Consider the following 24,604-nt stretch of genomic DNA (forward strand, 5'->3'; position numbering starts at 1 on the left):
GGAACAAGGAGGAGAGAGAAAGAGAAAAAGAAATGTTGATGTGAGAAACATCTATCAGTTGCCTCCTATATACACTCTCACCTAAGATCAAACCCACAACCTAGGTATGTGCTCTGACCAAGAATTGAACCCACAACCTTTTTGGTGTCAGAAAAGTTGCTTTTTCACATATTTCAAAAGTTTTCTTATTGCAGACATGATTAGGCGGGTTTGAATTTATGGGTATAGTATTTTGTGTTATGTGAATTTTTGACATTTGAACACACAACTTCCTAGTGTGCTACCAGTACGGATTTTGCTTATCCTTAGAGAGAGCTACCTGTATTGTGGAGACTTGAAATTAGGCTGTACTTTCTAAATTATCTGGTTAATGTAGTTGCTGTAGATTATCTGATTAAGTCAAGTTTCTGATCGGTTCTTTTACTGAGTTAATTATTCTTGCAATTATCAGCTCAAATGGATGATTTGCTTATCTCCTTCCTCCTCTGAGCTAACCTTGTTAATCTTATTAGTATGTATGAATTCAATTTTCATACCATGGTGGTTAGGCTCATTGATAGCAGTAATTTCACCTCTAACACTAGAAGGTTGTGCTTAGATCCTGGTGCTATTACTAAAATGTAATAACATTAAAAGAAAATTATATATCTCATTTCCTTTTCAAAACACTCTCCAAATTCATTACCAACTAATTCCAACTCTGCCTCTTGAGAGAGAAGCCAGTGGATTAGACAAACCAAACAGATTGAAGTTCGGCAAATTTAGCTTGAGCTAAATTATGGAAGTGATCATAGTCAAAACAAGAATCAGGAGTTCTTGAGTTTAGTTATGAATGCTGTTCTCTCACTTTAAACACACATCCCTTTTCCAAAGATGCCTTGTCCTGGAAAGAACTTTTAAACATATTGCCATATTGCCCTCGCTGGTGGAAATGTAACATTTCCATTCTCTGCAAGTTTAAAAATTTCTGTTTCTCTTTTGAAGTATAGTAGAAGTCTTCGTGTTTGGGGAAAGTGGAGTGCTAGGGGGAACATAATAGATATTATGCTTTCCTACACGTCTAGTAGTAAATTCATTATTGTGTAAGGTTCTTCATACCCGTGAAAGAAACAATACAGATTCAGTCTGAAGACAGGTTGTTTTTTAAAAAGAGTAGACATTCTTTTTTTTTTTTTCCTAAATTTTCCAAAAATTGAAAGGGAAAGAGGAAGCAAGAGTAGACATTTGCTTATCTCCTTCCTCCTCTGAGCTAACCTTGCTAATCCTATTAGTATGTATGAATTCAATTTTCATATCATGGTAGTTAGGCTCATTGATAGCAAGAGTAGACATTCTTAAGTTGTTTTTTTGCCTGTTGGTTTTATAACTTTTATTTCTTTTTTCTTATTACTAATGCAATACCTGTTCACTGTTAAAATAAAAAATGGGGGCAGGGACTGGGTAAACAGAAGGAAATTTAAATATTTATAACTGTACAACGCAGAGACAGCTACTATTCATGTTAGTATTTTGTTGTGTTGTCTTTCAAATCTTTTTCTTTCCAAATATATATTTCAAATGGGATCCTGTTATATGTATAGTTTTATATTCTCTTTTTTCCACTTACTCATAAACATCTTGCCATGTCTATAAGTAGTCAGCTGCACTTCCTTTTTTAATACATAGTATTCCACTTTTTGAAAGGGCCAAATGTATTTATCCAGGGCTCTAAGATAAGTTGTTCCCAGTGTTTTGATATTACAAATAATGACAGCCCAGCCAGTGTGGCTCAGTGGTTGAGTATAGACCTATGAACCAGGATTCCCAGTCCGGGTCCAGGAACATGCCCAGGCTGCTTGGGCTTGATCCCTGCAGTAGGCAGCCAATAGATGATTCTCATCATGGATGCTTCTATCTCTTTCTCCCTCTCCCTTCCTCTCTGAAATCAATAAAAATATATTTTTTAAAAACCCACAAATAATGAATTGTCGAACAATTGCAATGCCATAGGATGACTTAATCGCTGTTGAGCCCTTCTTTCTCCGCTAAGGACACTGTTTTCATAACAAAGTGCTGTGCCACAGAGCCTCCAGTTTCTCACCTCTTTCATTCAATTTTGACATAATTCTTCCTTCACAGAAATTCTAGAATTACTACTGGTGGTGAATATCTTTGTACCTAAGTAATTTACCATGCTATCCTTTATTTCCTTAGGATAATTTATGTGAGTAGAATGCCTAAATCAAACAGCATATATGTCTTAGGGCCTTTGATACTGTTATGTAAACTGTCTTCAGAATAGTTATACCAATTAGATCTTACCCACCAGTATATGAGTTTCCACTTCCTGAACCCTCATCAACAGTTAGGTATTATTGTATTCATTGTTTATGCAATTTAGTGAAAGTATTATTAAGTTAGCAATTCCTTCATCATTAGTTAAACATATGAACATTTACGTATATAATTATTTGCCATTGTAACTCTTTTTCTGTAAATTGATTTTTCATGATTTTTGCCCATTTTTCTATAAGGATGATTATTGATTTTAAGAGCTATTTATAATTATGAATAGTACTACACTTTTAGTAACCAGATTATTGTATCCAGGAGACAGCTATGGAACTGTTCAAACAATATTTGCATAAAACAACAGAAATACTAAGTAACTTATAGTGAGTTAGACCCAAATTTGGCCATTGCCTTTTAAATAACTTTAGATGTACTCTCTCATACCTTTAAGTATTAAAAAGTAGGAGAGAAAGTGCTGCTGGTGTGAACAAAAACAACTTAATCCAGTTTTTGTAAACCAACTCTATCAGTCAGGTAACAGGAAATAGAGACCACATTGTCTTGTTTCTGCATTGGGATTTTTTAACAGAAATATTGGAGAACTGTACGTGCATGAAGGGAACTTAAGTCGCACAAAGGAAGCAAACCATTTTTCTGACACTTATCTCCCACCACATCCATGCTTTCCACTGCATCCCCTGTGTCATTTGTCACTGGCCAGGAAAATACAGTTGGCTCTGGTCCAGGAGATGCATAAGGAACCCCAAGGACTCCAGAAATTCACTAGGTGGGGACCTAAGAAAAGCAATGACTTGGATGCTCTCACCTGTTCCCTTGCACTTGAAGCCTCCAGTGCTTTGCCCAGTGGGCATTTTCAGAGCCACTTCTTCAGCCAAATGCACTTGGGACTTGCAAACTTAGTCTTCTCTTGGAGGTTATAACCTAGTGATAAATACTGTGCTACCTCTCTTCTGGTTCCAAATGGCCAGCCACTGTAAGAGTGATAAGACCTGGGGAGTTTGGCAATGTGGAAAATGACCACATTCGTTTACATTACTTTATAGCTTTCTGTCCATTTGTCCCCCCCTCAAAAAAAGGTGTTTGCCCCAAAGTTAAATATTTTACTGATTACCTCTTTCTCTCCATTCTCTCCAGTCTTTGACCTTCTTCCATCCTCCAGCCAGAGGCTGAACCCAGGTGCCCTGCGGCCAATCCTGACCGACCCCACCCTGAATGAGCTCTATGTGATCTCCACCTTCAAACTGCAGACTAAGAGTTCAGCCACCATCTTCGGCCTTTACTCTTCAACTGACAACAGCAAATATTTTGAATTTACTGTGATGGGACGCTTAAACAAAGGTAAGCACATTTGCAGAAATCATTTTCTTAAAAATCCTCTTTTTCTATTCCAGGATTTGAGGTCTACTTTTCTTAAGATGGTTCCCTTGTACAGTTTTTTTTTCTCATCCACTATTTATTTGTTTTCAATACCAAATTCTTCTCATTGTACATTTACCTATACAGAGAGAGCGAGCTGATGTTGGGAGAAAGAATGAAGAAATGCTTGTGGCCAAAATGCCCTCTGATATTGTCCCTCTTGTTATTCTGGATCCAGTTCTGGAAGAGACAAGAGCCTGGACAGTAAGGCCATTATCTTAGTCAGCTCTGGCTGCTTATAACAAACACCATAGCCTGGGTGGCTTGAACAACAGACATTTCTTTCTCACAGTTCTAGAGGCTTGAAAGTTCAAGATCAAGGTGCCAGCAGCTTTGGTTCCAGGTTAGGGAACCTGGGCCCTGGCTTGTAGACCGCCACCTTCTCACTGTGTCCTCTTATGACCCTTCCTCATTGCGTGCCACTGGGAGAGAGTGAGCTTTTTGTCTTCTTCTCCTTAAAAGGACACTAATGCCATCATGGGGGTCCTATTCTCATGACTTGTCTAAATCCATTTATCTCCCCAAATCCCACTTCCTAATACCATCACATTGGGGTAGGGCTACAAGATGTGGATTTGGGGGGACACAAATATTCAATGCATAACCATTTGTATGTTCCCTTGGAAGCATGTGGCTTAGCAGACCTAACTCCTAGCTCTGCAAGCACCTTCCTGGACTTGATGAAGCGACTATACCTCAGCCAGTAAAACTAAATAAACTGCTCTTTTCCACTGTTTCATGCCAATTTACACAGACCTGTCATCTGTTTGGTCCCTTTACTGTCAAATGTTTTACTGTCAAAATGAGTTACTACAAGCACTAAAAAATTACTCTCAAAGAATAAGGTCACTACTTTTTCATCTCTTTCCCTTCCACCTATGCCTTGGGGACAACACCTGTTCCTGCTTATTGAGGAATGAGACAGATATGTGTTTTGCTTTTAATAATAAAAAATGGACCAGTCCTTTTGGCTAGATTTTATATTTATTTCGGTTTGCGTTACAAAGTACATAGATACTTACAGTGCTCTAGGCTCCTAGTTTCTAATTGTGATGGAACACTTAAGTCAGCAGGCATTAGGAGCTGGAAGACATGCCTAATTCTTAGCTTTCATGGGACTATAGAGTTAAAAGCAAGAAGAATGAGGTTTTAACCCCTTCTTTTATGTCACATGCCAACATCCTCTTTTCCTTTTCCCACTCCACTCACAAGTCTGATTTCTCTGTGCCTCGCAGCCTCTCAGGGGTGAGGGTTCCCATAAGGGAGTCTGGGGACAAGGTTCATGGCTCTACATGGTTCATGGTTCAGCCATTCCTCCTCCCTTCGCCCCATCAGCAGGCCTGATGGGAGGCAGTTTCACCCATCTCCCTGCCTTGAATCAGCCCCATTTTGCCACACATCTGTTGAAGGAACTGCTTATCTTCTAACAACCCAGCTACTCAGTTTGTGATCAGTAAACGTTACCCATCTTCATATGAACATCAGTAGCTTCTCATTAAACTGTCTATTTAAATGCATGGAAGATTTTCTTTTAGCTCTCTCAGCCTCGTGGCTAAAAGGCTCTCTGTAGAGTGAAAACCTCTGCTTCTAGCTTTACCCCCTCACTGAATCTCACCCTCTACTCCTGAACTGGTCAGAGTGTGTAAACCCATTGTGGAAAGTCCATTGCCTGGAAACACAAGGAAGCAGCTTACCTTGAACTGATTCTTTCTGTTTGGTAAGCAGGAGTAAAGCTAGATACTATATGGGCAGGTAGATTGATAGGTAAGGGGATTGTTAGTGTGTTTTGTTTGAAGAACCAGCAGTCGTGATTCAGCTGTAAATCCCAGCTGATCACCATGTTAGAGGAGATGATAAGAGGAATGCTGAGCACCTCTGCACCCTCCAACCTATTAGAGGCCATCGGTAGCTCTTAGAAAAAATATTTTTAAAGAGTTTGAAAAGAATCCAGAAATGAAAATTCTCAGAAAACAAAGAGGCATTTATACTAGTATTAGAGTTTAGAGAGTTGAATAATTTCACATAGAGAAGTTTCACTGGAGCAATAGGAAAAAGTACAGAGACTTACCATCACTGGTGAATCAGAAAGTTCTAGGAAGGAGCAGCAGCCCATTCTGATTGAAATGAGAAAATGTCTCTGAGTCCAACAGGTCCAAGGAAAAGACATGACATATGGTTGTGACGCCCCATTGTGGTATTCAGGTGGCCTGACATAGTTTATGGAGGGTGGGGAAAGAATCGTCTTCCTAGCAGGTGAGCCCCCGTCATTACTCAACTGGCAAGGCTCAGCTGATCTGTCCTCTTGATTTGCATGGAGCACAGTGAAACAGTCAGAAATAAAGCATGTGAGTAGGAAATGGGACCCGTCTTTCCCTCCATTAAAGGCAATGAATTGGGAGTGGGTGACTATACAGATGGTGTCAAAGAGCAGGGCCCTTGGAGAGCTCCTACAATAAACTAAAGTGTATCCCATGAAGACTGTGAAAAATAAGTTTGTTACTGGGCAATATCCAAGTCATCTTACCATGGTGGCCTCATTATTATTTGCAGAGCATAAGCCCTGACCCCCGAGACCTTTTGTGGCTTCCCATTCCAAACTGATTAAGATATAAACACCCCAGCTGTGCATTCAGGGCTTTCCCCTGCATGACTCCCACCCAGCCTTTCCTCCTTCCAACCCTCCATGCAGCCTATACTTCAGCTGGATGGACTGGCTGCCAATCCCTGAACCCAGGCATGCTGTCTTTCCTTCTCCATCATTTTGCTCTTGACCTCTGCTCCCTCCACACACATTCTGAAACATCTCCAGATACCAAAATCCTATATATGCAAGACCTACCTCAATCTCCTTCTGACACCTTTCCTTATATGACTTTGTATCTCTGTGGAAGGCACTAATCTTCGTTTGTCTTGTAACTTGAATTACCTCTAGGTCTTTTCTCTGGTAGGTTGTAAGCCCCCTCAAGGCAGAGACTGAGCATCCCTTAAGTCACCTTTGTGTCTACTGCTGCACCGAGCACAGTGCCTCATACGTGGACGTGGTTCATGAGCAGATTGAACAGAATAAATTGAGGCTGAGAAGAATAGCCTTGTTTGTTAAAGAAGACATACACTATTGTGCAAATTCTGGAAGTACAGAGTGTCTGTCATGTTGAGGTCTGATTCAGATTCACTTTTGAATGAATGAGTGTTGAATACCATTTGGATGAGAATAGAAAAGAAATATAGGTAGTACTTCTGATAGAAATTATTTATCAGATTATTAGTAACATGGGTGGTCTAATCTTGATAGAAATAAGCATTCTACAGAAGCATCTGACTGAATAGATGGATATGGTTGCTGCTTTTCTAGTATCTGGCATGGAAGCAAATTTCCAATTAATATCCTGCTTTTGAATTACAGTTAAAATCTTATGGCTGTGCCACCATGAATACATCTCTGCTGTTAGCTTCAATTGCTCTCTGTGAAGTGGGGATGAAATAAGAGCTGCCTCACAGGTTGATTGCAATAAGTGACTTATATGAAGGATAATAACTTTTTTATATTATGAAGCTCAATAGAAATGCCAGTTTCTTCTAGAACAGTGGTTCTCAACCTTGGCTGCACGTTAGAATCACCTAGGAATCTTTTTAAAATCCGGATTTCTGGGCCTCATCTCCAGAAATTCTGTTTCTTTGTTACTAATGTTGTGGCCTCGTCCCCATAACAAAGAAACAGAATTTCCGGAGGATGAGGCCCAGAAATCAGGATTTTAAAAAGATTCCCAGGTGATTCTAATGTGCAGCCAAGGTTGAGAACCACTGTTCTAGAAGGAAGGAAAGAAGAAGGGAGAGATAGATATCTCTGTACCATTTAAGCAGCTGTCTTCCAAAGATGATGATTGGGTGAACTCTTGATGAAAGCTTCCCCTTAAGAAAAAACAGGTGAGAAGAACTGCTTCATTTGTTGTTTTTACTTCTTTTTCAATTACAGTTTACATTCAATATTATTTTGTATTAATTTCAAGTGTACCACATAGTGGTTAGACAAGGTGTCCCCCCTGATATTTCCAGTGCCCACCTGGCACCACACATAGTTACTACAATTGATTATAAACCCTATGTTGTACTTTATATCCCCATGACTATTTTGTAATTACCAATCTGTACTAAGAACTGCTTCTTGAGTCTTAATTTGATCTCTACAGAAGAACAACTTGGTGCTGTGGAAGTGAAGGGAACCCAAGATTTTGCAGTAATTACTGGAGAGTGTCAGTCAAGCTTCTAAGTAAGCGTAAGGGTAGGAGATGTCAGATAGTTCAGGGCTTTGGAGAGATGTAACAGTTTAAAAATTAGAATTTGGAACCCAATAATGACGGGTAAAAAATGAGGCACCTCAAATATTTACAATAATATTCATGACACCCTTATGATGTACCAGGACAGTGCGAAAGACTTGCCAACACTCATTTTCCCTTTTAACTTTCACAATATTCTTATGAGGTACCCTTGAATGAGCTCAATTTTAAAGTGATTATATGCAGAAAATGAAAGAATTTTAGTGAACTTTAGGACAAATGCCCAGAGGGTTAAATAATTATTCATGAATTTATGATTACCTGGAAAGGAAAGCTGGGATTAGGGTTTACTAAAAGTAAGTCATGCCAACCGTTTTTTGTATGTAAAGTTTCTAAGCTAACAGATCAAAAAGATGCTGTGAGCATAATATACACTGAGTGGCCAGATTATTATGACCGACCAGATTATTATGACCACCCCATCAGTACTCCAGTGACACTTCCAAAAATACTGAATATTGAAAACTTCCTACGCAAACACTCTCAAGGTTTTATTATTATTATTATTATTTGCAAAACTAATTCACTTCATTGTACTGATGGGATGGTCATAATAATCTGGCCACTCAGTGTATATTGACTTCAGAAAAGGTATGTTACTCATTATACCTTTCTGAATAATATAAAAAAGAATGAGCTAGATAAATAGTACTGTTAGGAGTTGGTAAGTTGCCTTATAGAAAACTATCTAGTGGTTTTGACAAGTCTCTATCTTGGGCATTTAACTGTTCAACTTATTAGTGATTTAGATGAAAACATGGATAGTATTTTATCATGTTGGTAATTGGCACAAAGCTAGAAAAGACGGTTGAATATATTGAATGCTATGATTAAGATTTATAAGGCCTTATCAGACTGGAAAAATATGCCACCATTAGTCAGATGAAATTTAACAAGAAAAAATGTAGATCTACCATCTAGGAGTGAAAAGTAAATTGCAGAAGTGCAGGATGTGGGACATCTATCCCAAGAGTTCTGGTCAACAACATTAAGAACCAATCAGTGTTGAGCACAGCACCTGACATAGTAGTTGCTCAAAATGTTTGCTGATTGAATGGACAAACAGAGACAGTGATGCAATGGTTTTAAAAAGTTTCTTTAATTATAGTTTTGTTAATGCACAGATGTGCCCATATGAGGGAGCTAATAGTCCCACTGTACTCTGAATTGTCCAGGCCACATCAGGATATTGTGGCTAGTTCTGGACACATTTCACAGGGACACTAACAAGTCAAAGATTACCTTGAGAGTCACCCAAACAGCACGCCCTTGAGCCCCATTTTTCACCACATTATTAGTCAAAAAGTGAAAGAAAATGGAGAAATAAAAAAGCCAGACAGAAGAACAATTTGGTGCTATGGAAGTGAAAGAGATAAAAGTTGACTTAAAATATTTGAAGAATATCATTTGGATTTAGAATAAGATTAAATCTGTCTATAGCTCTGAAGAGTAAAATTAGGACCGTTTGGTAGAAGTCAGAGGAAACAAATACTGGCTCTGTATTAGACAAATCTTGGAGGGAAATCCAAAAGTGGAATGGTTTTCTGCACACAGTAATGAGTTCCTTGTTACTGGAAATGAGGTGGTAGAGGCTGCATTTGTATTGAGGGAATTTGTGAAGTGAGATGTTAAGCTGGATGACTTACAATGACAATATCCTGTGGCTCTTCTAAGGCTAAAGAGGTCAATGGACACTTAAGAAGTTGCTTTTCAGCCGAAACCGGTTTGGCTCAGTGGATAGAGCGTCGGCCTGCAGACTGAAGGGTCCCAGGTTCGATTCCGGTCAAGGGCATGTACCTGGGTTGCGGGCACATCCCCAGTGGGAGTTGTGCGGGAGGCAGCTGATCGATGTTTCTCTCTCATCGATGTTTCTAACTCTCTATCCCTCTACCTTCCTCTCTGTAAAAAATCAATAAAATATATTTAAAAAAAAAAAAAAGTTGCTTTTCAGCTCTCTCTATAACATGACCTTGGGATTCTGTGCTTACACACTGCTTTGTCACCTATCAGATAGTTCTTACAGTGATGAGTCTCACAATTTCTCAAAATATAAAGCTCTCGGCAGATGCTTAATATAATTGCTGTGCTTCTTTTTAGTGGATGATTTCTTTGGGGGGTGTGTGTGTGTGTGTGTTCTGTACACTTTGCATTTGTTCAAACCACTCTAAGAAATTTTTAAAACACACAGATTACATTTATCACACTTGGGATTCACCCAGAGTACTTTCAGGAAAAGCAATTTGATGATTTACTTTTCATATATATCTCCAAAGCACTAAAGTTACAAAGACCTAGTGTATAGGGCATAAAGATAAATAAGCAAAGGTGAACAAGAATATCCATCACAAGAGACACTAATGGCAAGAAGGCTGTTTAAAAATGTACAATTATTTAAAAAGAAGAGGAAAGGTTGACACCAATGGCTTTCATCATGTATTTAAAAGTGTGAAAGAGCAAAGCCATTTGCCAGGCAGAGCAGAAATCCCGAGCTTGCTGCCTGCAGCCAGGTCACTCTGAACTTCTTTGCCCAAGCAGACAAAATATTATCATTTCCAGTTCTTTATAGCTGGCACTCTGCTTCATTGCTTTGACATTCAACACGTAATATTTTTTACCACCAGGTCCATTTAAAAAAAATAAACATCCCCCTTTGAAAATTCATCCCCAAGACAGCAATATTTCACATCTTTATTGCTTGGGTTTGCTTTTTCATCTCCTGCCAGTCACTGAGATGGGATTTAATCAGGTTAGACTACATAGTTCCTGTGTCAGGCTGGTACTCAGACATGGAAATGCAGCCCTAAAATCAGGCCCCAAATTGTTAAGTACACAAAAGTGCTAAGTTTATAAGAAAAGGGTTTATATAAATAAACCAATAGAAACTGTTCCCCACATTTTAAAAAGGATTGTGGGTTACACAGAGTGGACACATAAATTGATATCAGGTAGCATGATTCCTCCCACTTTGTTGTTCTTTCTCAAGATTGCTGTGGCTATTCAGGGTCTTTTGTGGTTCCCTGTAAATTTTTTTATTTATTCTAGTTCTGTGATATTCACCATTGATATGTTTAAAATATTATTTATTTTTTGAGAGAAGGAAAGGGGAGGGAGGGAGGGAGGGAGGGAGGGAGAGAGAGAGAGAGAGAGAGAGAGAGAGAGAGAGAGAGAGAGAGAGAAATATCGACATGAGAGGGAAATATTGATGTGAGAGTGAAATATCGATCAGCTGCCTCTTGCAGGCTCCCTACCAAGGATAGAACCTGCAACCCTGAACCCACAACCTGGCATGTGCTATAACTGAGAACCAAACCAGCAACCTTTCAGTGCATGGGAGTATGCTCAACCAACTGATCCACACTATTGTTATTTTGATAGGAATTGCTTTGGGTGGTATGGACATTTTAATGATGTTAATTCTTCCTATCCATGAGCACAGTATACACTTTTTCTTTTTTGTATCTTCAATTTGTCTGTATCTTATAATTTTCCAAGTAAGGTCTTTGATCTCTTTGGTTAAATTTGTTCCTAGGTGTTTTATTTTATTTATTTATTTAAAAATATATTTTTATTAATTTCAAAGAGGAAGGGAAATGGAGAGAAAGATAGAAATATCAATGATAACAGAGAATCACTGATTGGCTGCCTCCTGCACACCCCCTACTGGGGATCAAGCCTGCAATCCAGAAATGTTCCCTTGAGTGGAATCGAACCCAGGACCCTTCAGTCCGCAGGCTGACCCTCTATCCACTGAGCCAAACCGGCTAGGGCTTATTTTATTTTTATTATGCTGTTGTAAATTGGATTGTTCTCTTAGTTCCCTTCCTGATAGTTCATTATTGGTGTCTAAACATGCAACTGATTTGTGGATATTTATTTTGTATCCCGCTATATTACTGAATTTACTTATCAGTTCCAGTAGTTTTTCGGTGGAATTTTTAGGGTTTTCTATATACAGTATCATGTCATCTGCAAATGACAGTTTTACTTTCTTTCTGACTTGGATGCCTTTTATTTCTCCTTCTTGTCTGATCTCTGTGGCTAGGACTTACAGTACTATGCTGAATAAGAGTAGTGACAGTGGACATTCTGTCTTGTTTCTGATCTTAATGGAAATACTTTTAGTTTTTGCCCTCGAGTATTATTTTAGCGTGGGTTTGCATATATGGGCTCTATTATGTTGAGATGTGTTTTCTCTATTTCTGCTTTTCTGAGAGTTTTTATCATAAATGGATGCTAGATTTTCTCAAAAGCTTTTTTCTGCATCTATTCATGTGATCGTATGATTTTTATCCTTCATTTTGTTTATGTGGTATATCACGTTAATTGATTTGTGGATATTGTATCAACCTTGCATCCCAGGAATGAATCCCAGTTGATCATGGTGTATAATCTTTTTAATGTATTGCTGGATTTGGTTTGCTAATATTTTGTTGAAGATTTTTGCATCTATGTTTATCAGATATACTGGCTCATAATTTTATTTCTTTGAGGTATCTTTATCTGGTTTTGAAATTAGGATAATGCTGGCCTCATAAAATGAGTTTAGAAGTCTTCCTACCTCTTGAATTTTTTTAAATCATTTGAAAAGGAGAGGCATTAGTTCTTTGAATGTTTGCTAAAATTCTCCTGTGAAACCATCCAGTCCAAGGCTTTTGTTTGTTGGATGTGTTGTGAGTTTGTTTTTTAATTACTGCTTCAGTTTCATTATTTGTAATTGGTCTGTTCATCTTTTCTGTTTCTTCTTGATTCAGTTATGAGAGATTGTATGCTCCTAAGAATTTATCCATTTCGTCCAAATTGTCCAGTTTGTTGGCATATAATTGTTTGTAATATTTTCTTATAATCTTTTGTATTTCTGTGGTTAGTTTTGCATTTCTTATTTGACCACCACTGAAAACAAAATGAAGTTGGAAGGGCAACTTTTATTAACTCCATGTAGAAGCTTAAGAAATGGACCCTGAGTAAAATGGACAAGCCCAGGCTCCCATAGCTATTAAGTATCTGAGCCATAACTGGAATCTGAGTCCTGAAAATGCACACCTAGGGAAGTACCAAGGAAGTGTAATGGGAATATGAATGAGACAGATACCTTTCAACCATAAGGAAAAAGGAAGACTTCGAGGCATAGGGTGCATCTGAGCTGGATCTTGGCTTCAGATACATAGGGATATGGAGAAGCAAGGAGAGCTATGGAGAAGAGAACATTCCACACAGAAAGAAAAGGATGAGGGAGGCTGGAGAAAGCTGGCGGGGGGGGGGGGGGGGGGGGGGGCGGGACAGAACAGATTGTTCATCTTGGCTGGGCATCAGCAGCATGGAGAGTTATAAAGTGGTGAGAACGTTGGGGTCAGTGCTGGGATAAGGAGTTAAGACATTATTTAGGAACCACCAGGGAGCTATTGAAGGATTTTATTTACTTGATTTCATGTTGCTTTGAGAAGGCAATAACTTGGTCAGAAGAGGCCTATAAGAAGCTCCGGCTATCAATCCAGAAAAACTGCAGAAAGAGACCTTAAGTAGGAAGGTGAGTCAGGAATCTGACAGAGAAACCCAGGGATGAACAGAGCAGAGGCAGAAATGCCATTTGAAGATCTACAGCCTTCAGTTCTAATCAGATGTGTTGAGTTCTTTTTACTCGCCCTGCGGGAGAACCAGGCGGAAATCACCACACAAACTTGTTTCAGCTATTGAATGAAAAGCGAGCAGAACAGAATGTGCCACAGCTGAAGAAACAGTGCTGTGCCCAGTGACTGTTTTCCTGAGAATGGTGCTTCTGGGGGAGGTGATGGGCAGAGGTGTGGTGGGCCCAGAAGACCACTCCTTCCAGCCTCAGGGCACTGGCCTTTCTTCTCCTTGGAGGGTGAAATGATTGTCTCACTCTATCGTATTTTGATCTCTGTTTGGTCCCCCTCTGCTCTGTGTGTGTGTGCTGGGCTAAGTCAGGGAGAGCTGAGCACTGGGAAAGGGAGACCTGGGGAGAAGAAGGCACCACATCTGTTGTCTCCACTCTGAAGGTGCTGCCGCGGAGAAGGTCACCCAGTAGGCTTCAGGCTCCTGGGCCAGAGCTTAAGCTGTGTCTGGATTCAGTATGACTGATGTGAAAATATTGAGTTTTCTGAGCAGGTGCCTATCTGCCTTCTGGGGTAGTTTTACTGCTCTGAAGATAAAATAAGTATAGAAGCACTGAAGTAAGGAATTTTCAATAAAAAATGAAAAATGGGAGCCATAAGAGAAATGAGAATTATTGGATCAAGTATGAAGAATGGTAAATGTCAAAGCACTTGATAATATTTTTGCTAACAGACGTTGTGAAGATGGAAGTTTCCATAATTCTTCTTTTCCTTTTTTTTCCTTCTTGCTATTGTTACAAGACCTAGGAGCAAAAGGAATTTGTCACTTTATTGTTGCATTGCAACACAAAGCAAGGCACAAGTACCTTTAAATGGCAGCATGAACACAATAGTAGGTTTTCTTACTTGCAATAAATCTTGAATTGCCAGTCTATAAATCGTTTATATTTTATGTGAAAAGTTTTAATGCAATCATTTAATTATTCATTGAAAGTTCATATTTACAACATTTAATGTACACCTGTTATGTATAAAGTATTCACTAGGTACTAGTTATAAAATTAAACTTAGCTATTCAATTATGAGCATAAATCACACCCACATGCCGTGGAAAACCTATTATAAAAGCAAGTGAGATACCCGTGAAAATGTGTTCTTTGAATTTCACAGCCATCTCAGCTTGGGTAGCAAAACCAAGAGTATTTGTTTTAAGCCACTCTGTGTATCCTCTTAAACTGTTAATATGAGGAACAGAGATTGTGGCCATAATGAGACTAATGAGATACTGAGTATACATGTCTGTGACCTAACTGAAGTTTGGTGGTCTAAGTGGTATTTTTATTGACCTATTTAAAACTCCAGGTACTTGCAGAACTGTTCAAAAGAGTTAAAAAAAAAATACCAGTTTAAAAATTAAATCAGTGCATGTTTGGGTTTAATTTGTCCCTCTTTGGGTATTGTATATGTGTCCAAGTTCCAGACATGCAGTTAGTATTATAAATTTTCAACAATCTATATATATAAAGAGCCAGGTGCCATCGCAACTGAACAGACGACCAAACAGGCTGAATGGGGTGACAAGGCCGGCAGGGGGGTTAGTGAGGGATGACCAAACGACTGAACGGCAGGCTGTGTGGGGCAATCAGGCCGGCAGGGGGCACAGTTGGCGGCAACCAGGCCAGCAGGGGGGGCAGTGAGGGGCGACCAGGCTGGCAGAGGGGGGCAGTGAAGGGTGACCAGGCCGGCAGGGGGGGCAGTGTGGGGCAACCATGCTGTCAGGGGGGCTGTGAGGGGCGACCAAGCCGGCGGGGGGGCAGTTGGGAGTGACCAGGCCAGCAGGGGGGCAGTGAAGGGCAACCAGGCTGGCGGGGGTGGGGGGAGCAGTTGGAGGCGACCAGGTTGGCAAGAGGGTACAGTTAATGGTGACCAGGCTGGCAGAGGGGGCCAGTGAGGGGCGACCAGGCTGGCAGGGGGGGCAATTGGTGGTGACCAGGCCAGCAGGGGGGCAGTGAGGGGCGACCAGGCCAGCAGGGGGGCACTGAGGGGTGACCAGGCTGGCAGGGGGGTACAGTTAATAGTGACCAGGCCGGCAGAGGGGGCCAGTGAGGGGCGACCAGGCTGGCAGGGGGGAAGTTGGGGGTGACCAGGCCAGCAGGCAGAGGCAGTTAGGGGCGATCAGGCAGGCAGGCAGGTGCGCAGTTAGGAGCCAGTGGTCCCGGATTGTGAGAGGGATGTCTGACTGCAAGTTTAGGCCCGATCCTGAACCAGCAGTCAGACATCCCCCGAGGGGTCCCAGATCAGAGAGGGTGCAGGCTAGGCTGATGGGACCTCCTCACCCCGTGCATGAATTTCATGCACCAGGCCTCTAGTATTCAATAAAGGGGTAAAATTTCTGTTTAACCCATATTTAAAATACCTCAAGAATTTTAATTCATGCCTATTTTCTTCCCTCCCACTATTTTCTTTTAACATCTTTATTTTCAATATACCACATTTATTTAAGTCTTACCAATGCTTTACTTCAGGAAACATAGTATTATTCTATAGTCTAGGTCAAACATGTCAAACTCAAAGGCTAACATAGGCCAAATAAACAAGGTATAAGTTTATATGGGCCACAAAAAAACAAAAGCTTCAATTTTCATAGAAACATAGGTTTATTTCAATAGAGACATGCTGAATACCAAGGGCTGAAATAAATGAGTAATTGTTTACATAAAATAATAGAACATTTTAATAAAAATTAATATTTTTTCTTGAACATTAACTTACCAGACACTGAATAACTGCGCAAATTAATAAACATAACACAAATATTTTTCTTGTTCTCCAAAAGTGAAATATTTCCTGTTGCACACACCAAACAAGTCACTCCAAGACTAATGACATGGCAATTGGCTGCTAGTATTAGTGGAGAGAAATGATGCTTCTGCACGTAATGTGTGTAAGGGAAATGCATGCAACACGATTATAGTAATCAGTCATTAGCGAATGTTGTAGTTTGTTTTTCATAATTATGAATAACAGGATATTATAAAAATTAAGTTACAAATTTTTATTAAAACGTTTCTTACATACTGTTACATTGGCTGGGCCACAAAAATACTCGTTGTGGGCCACATGCAGTCCATGGGCCAAGTGTTTGACATGCTTGATCTAGCTAGTCTGCCCTGCCAGGTCCCATCAAATTTTATCCTAATATATAAAAACCCAGGGTCCATAATGACTGACCAAAGGCTCGACCAAACACCAGAAATTAGTCCTGCAGTCAGTGCTGGGTCACTGTAACCCAGTGACCCAGCACTGACTGCCGAGGGGGCTGCAGATCAGGCCTGAAGAAAGGCAGGGTCTGATCCGCAGCCTCTGTGGCAGCTGTTGATCAGTTGTAGCCTCTCTCTTTCTCTCCAGGCTTCGCCAGCAGCCCTGCCTCTCTTTCTCTTTCTCTCCAGACCTCCACAGGGACTGCTGATCAGCCTCACCTCTCTGATCAGGCCCGGAGATAGGCCCAGAGATGCTGACTGGCATAGAAACCGACCAATCAGAACCAAATCTGGGTGAACTGTGAGGAGCCAATGGCTGCTTAGGAGGTGGAGCTTTTGACGCTGACTGGCATAGAAACTGACCAGTCAGAACCAAATTGACTGGCAGGGTAGGGCAGTTGGGGGCGAGATCAGGCCGGCAGGGAAGGGCCGTTGGTAGCAACCAGGTTGGCAGGGGAGGGCAGCTAGGGGCGATCGGGCAGGCAGGCAGAGGTAGTTAGGGGCGATCAGGCAGGCAGCAGGTGAGTGGTTAGGAGCCAGCAGTCCCAGATTGCAAGAGGGATATCCGGTTGGAGAGGGTGCAGGCTGGGCTGAGGGAACCCCTCCTCCATGAATGAATTTCGTGCACTGGGCCACTAGTCTCTCCATAAGCAAATAGTCGTGACCACAGATACAGAAGAGATCTTCTATGTGACTCCTCTCAGCATCTCTGTACAACACAGATCCTAATGTGAACTGGCCCTTTCCAATCATGGTCAAATGGAAAAACAAATTTAGTCAGAGTTTAAAAGAGGTGGGAACATCAACCTAGAAATTCTGATGTGGAAAAAGCCTTAAGGTTTCATAGTAGGGATTATTTTCTTTGGCAATACTGCCACATAAACAAATATTCCTGGCTGGCTACTCAGTGAGGCAGCACCAGGTTGGCATTTACACTCTACAGAAAAGGTACCGAAGGAAGAATGGTCTGAATACTTGCTACAAGTCATACAGATAGACAGCAGCACATTCTGGGTATACACATGTAATTCATTTAGTTGTTGTTGTATAAGTAATGCATGCTTCTTGTAGAAAATAGTCAATGAAGATAAGCAAGAGAAAAAAGCACATCATCGGGCACTGACCATACTAACGTTGACATTATCTCCTGGTGATTTTCTATGTATAGGTATATACATCTATATACGTACACATATTTTTCTGAATGAAACTACAATGACTCATAATGTCTTTGCACTCAACAAAATACTGAAAATGTCTTTTCGTGTTTGTAATTACATTTATTAGGGTAACATTGGTTAATAACATATAAATTTCAAGTGTACAATTCTATAACACATCATCTGTCTGTTGCATTGTATGTTCACCACCCAGAGGCTAGTCTCCGTCTTTCACCGTGTACTTGACCCCCTTTACCTTCTTCATCCTCCCCAGCCCCTTCCCCTCTCATAACCACCATACTGATGTCTGTGTCTATGAATTTGTTTTGTTCATTTGTTGCTTTCTATTTTATATCCCACGTATGAATGAAACTATATAGTTCTTTCCCTTTTCCTCTGACATATTTCACTTAGCATGATACCCCCTAGAACTATCCATGTTGTCACAAATAGTAATATTTCATTCATCTTTATGACTGAAGTTACTTCTGCCCCTTCACAACCTGCTTCTACTGCTGCTGCCTCACCCACTTGCTCTGATATGCCCACCATCAGATGTTTCTGCCTTCTGCCTCACCCGTTTGCTCTAATGTGCCCACCATCAGATGTCTCAATGTGTATCTCTCAGACGTGTTTGTGTGTTGGGCAGGGAATCCTTTGTTGAATTATAATTGTCCAACTTGTAACTTTTCAGGGGAGAGACCAAAAGGTTCTCACACACTGCCATGATGCGGTTACTCTCTTTTTGTGTTTTTAATATGTAATAATTCCATAGCATTCCATTTTATGGTTATACCATTACTTAAGTAGCCAGCCCTTTTTGGATGTACATACTGTATCAAATGTTTGTTATAATATTTCTGAAGTGAATGTTCATGTCCATACAGATTGGGATTTTCTTCCCTAGTGTCAATTCCTAAAAGTGGCATTGCTGGGCCATAGGGTCTGTACAGCTTTAAGGTTTTTATACACATCGCTAAATTGCCTGAAGAAAAGTTATACTAATTTAAGGCTATTACACCCTGGGCAGTTGAAGACTTTGACTCTGACCTTTGGAGCTGCAATTATGTCTTTACTACATTAATTATCCAGTGACATTTACACTCAGTATTTGACCTTGTTCCTAGGATTGTTTCTGATGATGAACTTGAGCTTGGCGCTGGTATCTGTGGATGGACCCAGAGGTGTTCATGGTGGATTCACCAAGGCCTTGGAAGCAAATTATTTTGCTCTTTATAGCAAACCTCACCCAATGGGCTTCACTCCCAAAGGCTCAGCATCCAAGAACAGATTTTAGTTCAGGGCTCAATATATTCAGCACAATAATGGAGTAAAAAGCAAGGGAGAAAACCAGAATTTTAAAATTTGCATGAATATTTATTTAGTGAGCTTAACAAGATATGTGAATGGATAGCTACATGCATAGGGGAAAAAGAAAAAAAGAAAAAAAAACAATGAAAAAAACCACCAAAAGATAAGGTAGTGTATCCCACTCCTTGGTTTTTGTTGTTTTATTTTGTTTTGTTTGCAACCATGGATACCTTTGATGTTCAGGCTGAGCATTATTAAATTGAGGATGGATTGCTGAGGGACAGTATGACAGATTACACCCATTTCAGTATATGCTTACAAAGGACTGTCCATGCCTAGCATTCTTTTAGTCATGAAATAACCATCCTCAGTTTCAAATTCTAGTCCTGCCACTTCCTGTGTCCTTGAGCATGTTCCTTCACTTACCTGAGCTTCACTTTCCTCTTCTGTAGATACTAATTTCCAAAGATTGCAATGAGTAGAAATTAAGTGTTCAAAGCAAGTAAGGGCAGCCCCCAGAACCATGGTAGTACTCAGTAAACGTTTGGTGATGAACTCACGCGCTAAAGAGCTGACTTCGATTTAGTGGATTTTTCATGGGTTCTGTTTGCTCATTGTACTTAATCACTATCTGATATTATATTGTTTATTTTCAAGTTTGCTACTTTGTCTCTCCATGAGCACCTTCAGCACAGAACCGACCCGTCCCTCTTATCTCATTGTTTACTGATCTGTGCTTGGTTCCAGCCATCCTTCGTTACCTGAAGAATGATGGGAAGATCCATTTGGTGGTTTTCAACAACCTGCAGCTGGCTGACGGCAAGCGGCACAGGGTCCTACTGAAACTGAGCAATTTGCAGCGAGGGGCTGGCTCCATAGAGCTCTATGTGGACTGCACCCAAGTGGATTCTGTTCACAATCTCCCCAGAGCCTTTTCTGGCCTCACACAGAGTCCTGCGTCCATTGAATTGAGAACTTTCCAGAGGAGGGCACAGGTAGGAACCCACAAATGGTTCTTCGAAGTGAAGAGATGAGCTGTTGAGGCTCAGGGGACGCAGAGGGAGGTTATGAGTAGGTCTAATTCTGGCTGCATGGTAGAATCGCCTGCCAACTTTGATAAACCACAGATAGAGGGCCAATCCTGAAGATGAACTGAATCAGAATCTATAGGGGTGATGCCTAGGCAACAGTGTTTTTTAAAATACTGATTTTTAATGTGAAGTCAAAATTGAGAACTTCTGCCCCGGCCAGTGTGGTTCCGTTGGTTGGGCATGATTCCCCACACTGAAAGGCTGTGAGTTCAAGTCCCGGTTAGGGCACATACCTCGGCTGTGAAGATGTTTCTCTCCCTCCCCCTTCTTCTCACTCTAACATCAATGCATGTCCTTGGGTAAGGATGTGAGAATTAAAAAAATTGAGAACTGCTTTTAATGATAAACAGATTTTTGGGATACAGTTTTCAAGTTGGAAATAAATTACAAAAATTTAAAGACTATCTTAGGATTATCTATTTTTAATTTTTCTATAGTTATTATTTTTAACAAAATTTTAAAAGAATGATTGGAAAATGCCAAGCAATAAGAACATTTTTCACAAGATCTTATCAGAACATCCCTAACAAACAGGATCTTATTGCCAACTTAGTTCCATGTGCCCTTAAAAATTCCATCTCTTCTGTCTTCTTTTTTATGCCATGATGATGGTAATTCTTTCATTATAACACTGCACCTACTACAGAAATTGCCACATGTATTTATTTTAGAATTGCGTGCTAGGAAATACTTCATTTCCTATAAAGAACTACTATTCTTTGTCCTTTCCATTAATTATAACTCTAACTGGTCATAGTTCCTGAATTTTATCTGATATGAAAGTCAGTGCCAAAATCAGTAACTATGTTCATCTGTTGTGGCCCATAATGTTGTCCTCTCACTATCAAGTCTCATTTTCCATTTCTATTTTGTTACATGTGCTTTAGTTACAAGCTGCACTGAGCCCTTTGAACAAAGAGGCAGGGTGTAAGCAATAATTTCCATTACAGCTAAGAATACTGAAACATTTTAGATAATATTTTTTAAAAACTATAACTCTGATACTAGACTTTTGTGCTTAAAAAATAGGAAGCATTTTTAAGCAGAAATTCCAAGAAAATTAAAATCCACATTTTTTATTTTTGTAGAGATAGATATAGCTCTATGCATATGTATTTAGTGTAGATTTATATAAGAGAAAAAAATGAATACTAAACTTTATTTCTGAACTCCCTAAGTAACCAAAATCAAAATGAAATTATGTCACTGACCATTTCAGAAATTAGTGTCTAGCACCAAATAAGTCAAATTTCTAAAAGCCAGGAGTCAGCCGTGACAAGGGTCATCAAAAACTATGCTTATTGGAAATTTCTCAGAAGTCCTAGCTTCTTAGACTATCAGCAGGGACCACAGTGCTCTATCTTTAGTCACCTACTCATTCACTCAGTCAGTCAACAAATAGGCACATTCCAGGCCACTGTGGTGGGCAAAACAGTCATAGTCCTGCCTCCATAGACCTTACAGTCCAATGTCCAACATACTATCTGTTGCGTAGCACATGTTGAATACATCTTAACTTAGCTTTAAATAGTAGAATTCCCCTGCAAATCCTTAGCATACTCATTTTTTAAATAAAAATGATAACTTTACATTTGCAGATAATATAACATTTCTCTGTCATATATAGATATAATGGATATGAGTAAGTTACAAAATAAAGGAGTGAGGAAACTGGCTTTGTGACTAACAATGAATGATTGACATGAACCAGTAAAGTGAAAATATGATGCCAACTACCTAATAATCATAGAATATACTGTTTATTCATTCTCATAAGCCAACAAAATCCGAGACTTTGCTAAAACCTGAAGCCAGTACATTCTGAAAATAATACTCTTTAAAATCAGAATGAATAAGTAAGATATTTATTACAGTCTAAACTTCAGAAACAAATTCCAGATAATTCTTAAGTGGCTCCTCAAAATAACTGTTTACCATGAAGGAAAAAGCCTGTCTTCTTCTCAGAGCCACTTTCATGAACTCTGAGGCCAAGTTGAATGTCAGCGTTTTCCTCAGCTCCTGGCTGAAGTTCCGAGTTGCTTCAGTGAAAAGGATAGGGCTGGCAGGATTTAGGAAAAATGCAAACCCACAACATTACATAAGATGTCAGGGTCCAAGTATACAGGGCTAGTCTGTTAGGAAAGTTGTGTGAATATGCAGACACGTTGGCTTTGAATGCACTAGCACTGTGTGGTATGAATCTGATTTTTCTCCAGGATTTCTTGGAAGAGCTGAAGCTGGTGGTGAGAGGCTCGCTGTTCCAGGTGGCCAGCCTGCAAGATTGCTTCCTGCAGCAGAGCGAGCCACTGGCCACCGCAAGCACAGGTGTGGTCTCTTGGGCACTTTGCATACCTTCTTCAACACAGACAAACCCCCAAGCCCCCGAATGGGCTGGGTCCCGTCACCAAAGGGTGGGCTGTCCACAAAGCGGTCCTACGGGAGGTATCTCCAGAAATCAGGCTCTTCGGCCAAAAGCCAGGGCACAGAATATTTTCATTGCTCTTTTTTTATATTTTTATAACTCACATGGATTTTGAAGTCTCCAGTGGCATCATGACCATTATTTTTGAGATGAATTACACCAAGTTAAATTCCTACACCCTAGAATTTTGTCATGATTATTCTCTGGGAAATCATTTGCTTTTGAGTGACTGTAGAAATGGCTGTCACTGGCTGAATGCTCTTTACCTTTCGTTGTTGCTATAGGAGACTTTAATCGACAGTTCTTGGGGCAAATGACACAACTAAACCAGCTCTTGGGAGAGGTGAAGGATCTTCTGAGACAGCAGGTAACAACCAGGACATACCATCAGAAAAGCCCGAGAAGCTCTGTGTGTGAGCTCCTGGAGCAGCAGGCTTACAGCACAGCAGCGGGCAGACCAGCAGCCAAGCTCGTGCAGCCCACCACCCTGGGACTCTGACACCAAGGCTTTGGAAATGGGGGGCAACCATGTGCTAAACACACCAGGGCTCCAGGCAGAGGGGGAGCCATCAAGGGTTACTTTAGAACTACTTTAAGAAGTATTTAACAGCTTGCTACACGTGGATTCTTTCATTCCTGGATTATGTATCAGGTGCTCTTTTTCAATCTTTTTTTTTTCCCCTCTTCCCATTTCTAAAGGTCAAGGAAACATCGTTTTTGCGAAACACCATAGCTGAATGCCAGGCTTGCGGTAAGTGCTTTTCTAGTAACTGGCTCATTCTGAGCTGGACGAGCAGATGCAGACTGATGAAGGGCCCAACCTGGGGTGAGGCAACATTGGCTGCAGCTTCTGGAGGTTTGGCACAGAGGTGGAGGGAAGAGAACTTCATTGAAAAACCAAATTTTATTTTGTGTCAGTTATGTTCCCTGGTGGTGAATAAGCCTATTGTTTTTCTTCTAGGTCCTCTTAGCTTGCAGTCTCCAACCCCAAACACACTGGTGCCCCAGGCACCCCCTGCGCCCCCAGCACCCCCAGTGCGCCTGTGTGACTCCAACTCGTGTTTCCGCGGAGTCCGATGTACCAACACCAGAGACGGCTTTCAGTGTGGGCCCTGCCCCGAGGGCTACACAGGAAATGGGATCACCTGCTCTGACATTGATGAGGTAAGAGTTCGACTGCACAGGGTAGAGGCTCCCTAAATACCTTGCACACCATACAGCTAATGGAAAAAGAAGCCAGGCTGATGACTAAGGGATGACTTGGGTTGTCCTCCAGGCCACTTAAAAACTACTTCCTGATGAGTCCTTCGAGACCATGAGCCACTGTGAGCAGTGGGAGGAAGGAGGCATGACACATGGTTGTGGCCGTGTTCGTAATACATCTCTCTGTGTCTCCAATTCTTCTCGTTGTCCATGTTGCTACAATACTGAGATTTCAGCTTTATACTCTAACATTGATTGTTTTTCTTAAACAGTCTGTGTTATACTTGTGATTTTTTTTCTGCACTTTTGCGGAGATCTGTGTAAGGGTATATTCCAGAGGTTGCAACTGATTTCTTCAAGCTTCCTAAAATAGAAAAGCAGAGGGGAGTCTCAAACCAACGAGACCTGTTGAGGCCCCATAACCTGTGAGTAACTAAAAGTGCCAGGGATGGAGCCAGAAAGACCCACACAATAAATATAGGCTGGTTGCATGGCTGCCAGATCTGCCGATGCAGACTGTTTCAAGATCATGACTAACCAGT

General features: G+C 40.6%; 1 protein-coding gene across 1 annotated transcript in view; it reads left to right on the forward strand.

Annotated features, from left to right (window-relative positions):
- THBS4 (thrombospondin 4) overlaps nucleotides 1-24,604 on the forward strand; it is a 47,471-nt gene that overhangs the window by 2,793 nt on the left and 20,074 nt on the right. The window contains exons 2-7 of the mRNA XM_036309752.1: nucleotides 3,427-3,630; nucleotides 20,094-20,341; nucleotides 22,654-22,762; nucleotides 23,144-23,226; nucleotides 23,559-23,610; nucleotides 23,821-24,023. Coding sequence (XP_036165645.1) covers nucleotides 3,427-3,630; nucleotides 20,094-20,341; nucleotides 22,654-22,762; nucleotides 23,144-23,226; nucleotides 23,559-23,610; nucleotides 23,821-24,023 — 899 coding nt within the window. The remainder of the gene's footprint in view (nucleotides 1-3,426; nucleotides 3,631-20,093; nucleotides 20,342-22,653; nucleotides 22,763-23,143; nucleotides 23,227-23,558; nucleotides 23,611-23,820; nucleotides 24,024-24,604) is intronic.

This window comes from Myotis myotis, unplaced genomic scaffold (assembly GCF_014108235.1).
Source record: "Myotis myotis isolate mMyoMyo1 unplaced genomic scaffold, mMyoMyo1.p scaffold_m19_p_5, whole genome shotgun sequence".
Lineage (NCBI taxonomy): Eukaryota > Metazoa > Chordata > Mammalia > Chiroptera > Vespertilionidae > Myotis > Myotis myotis.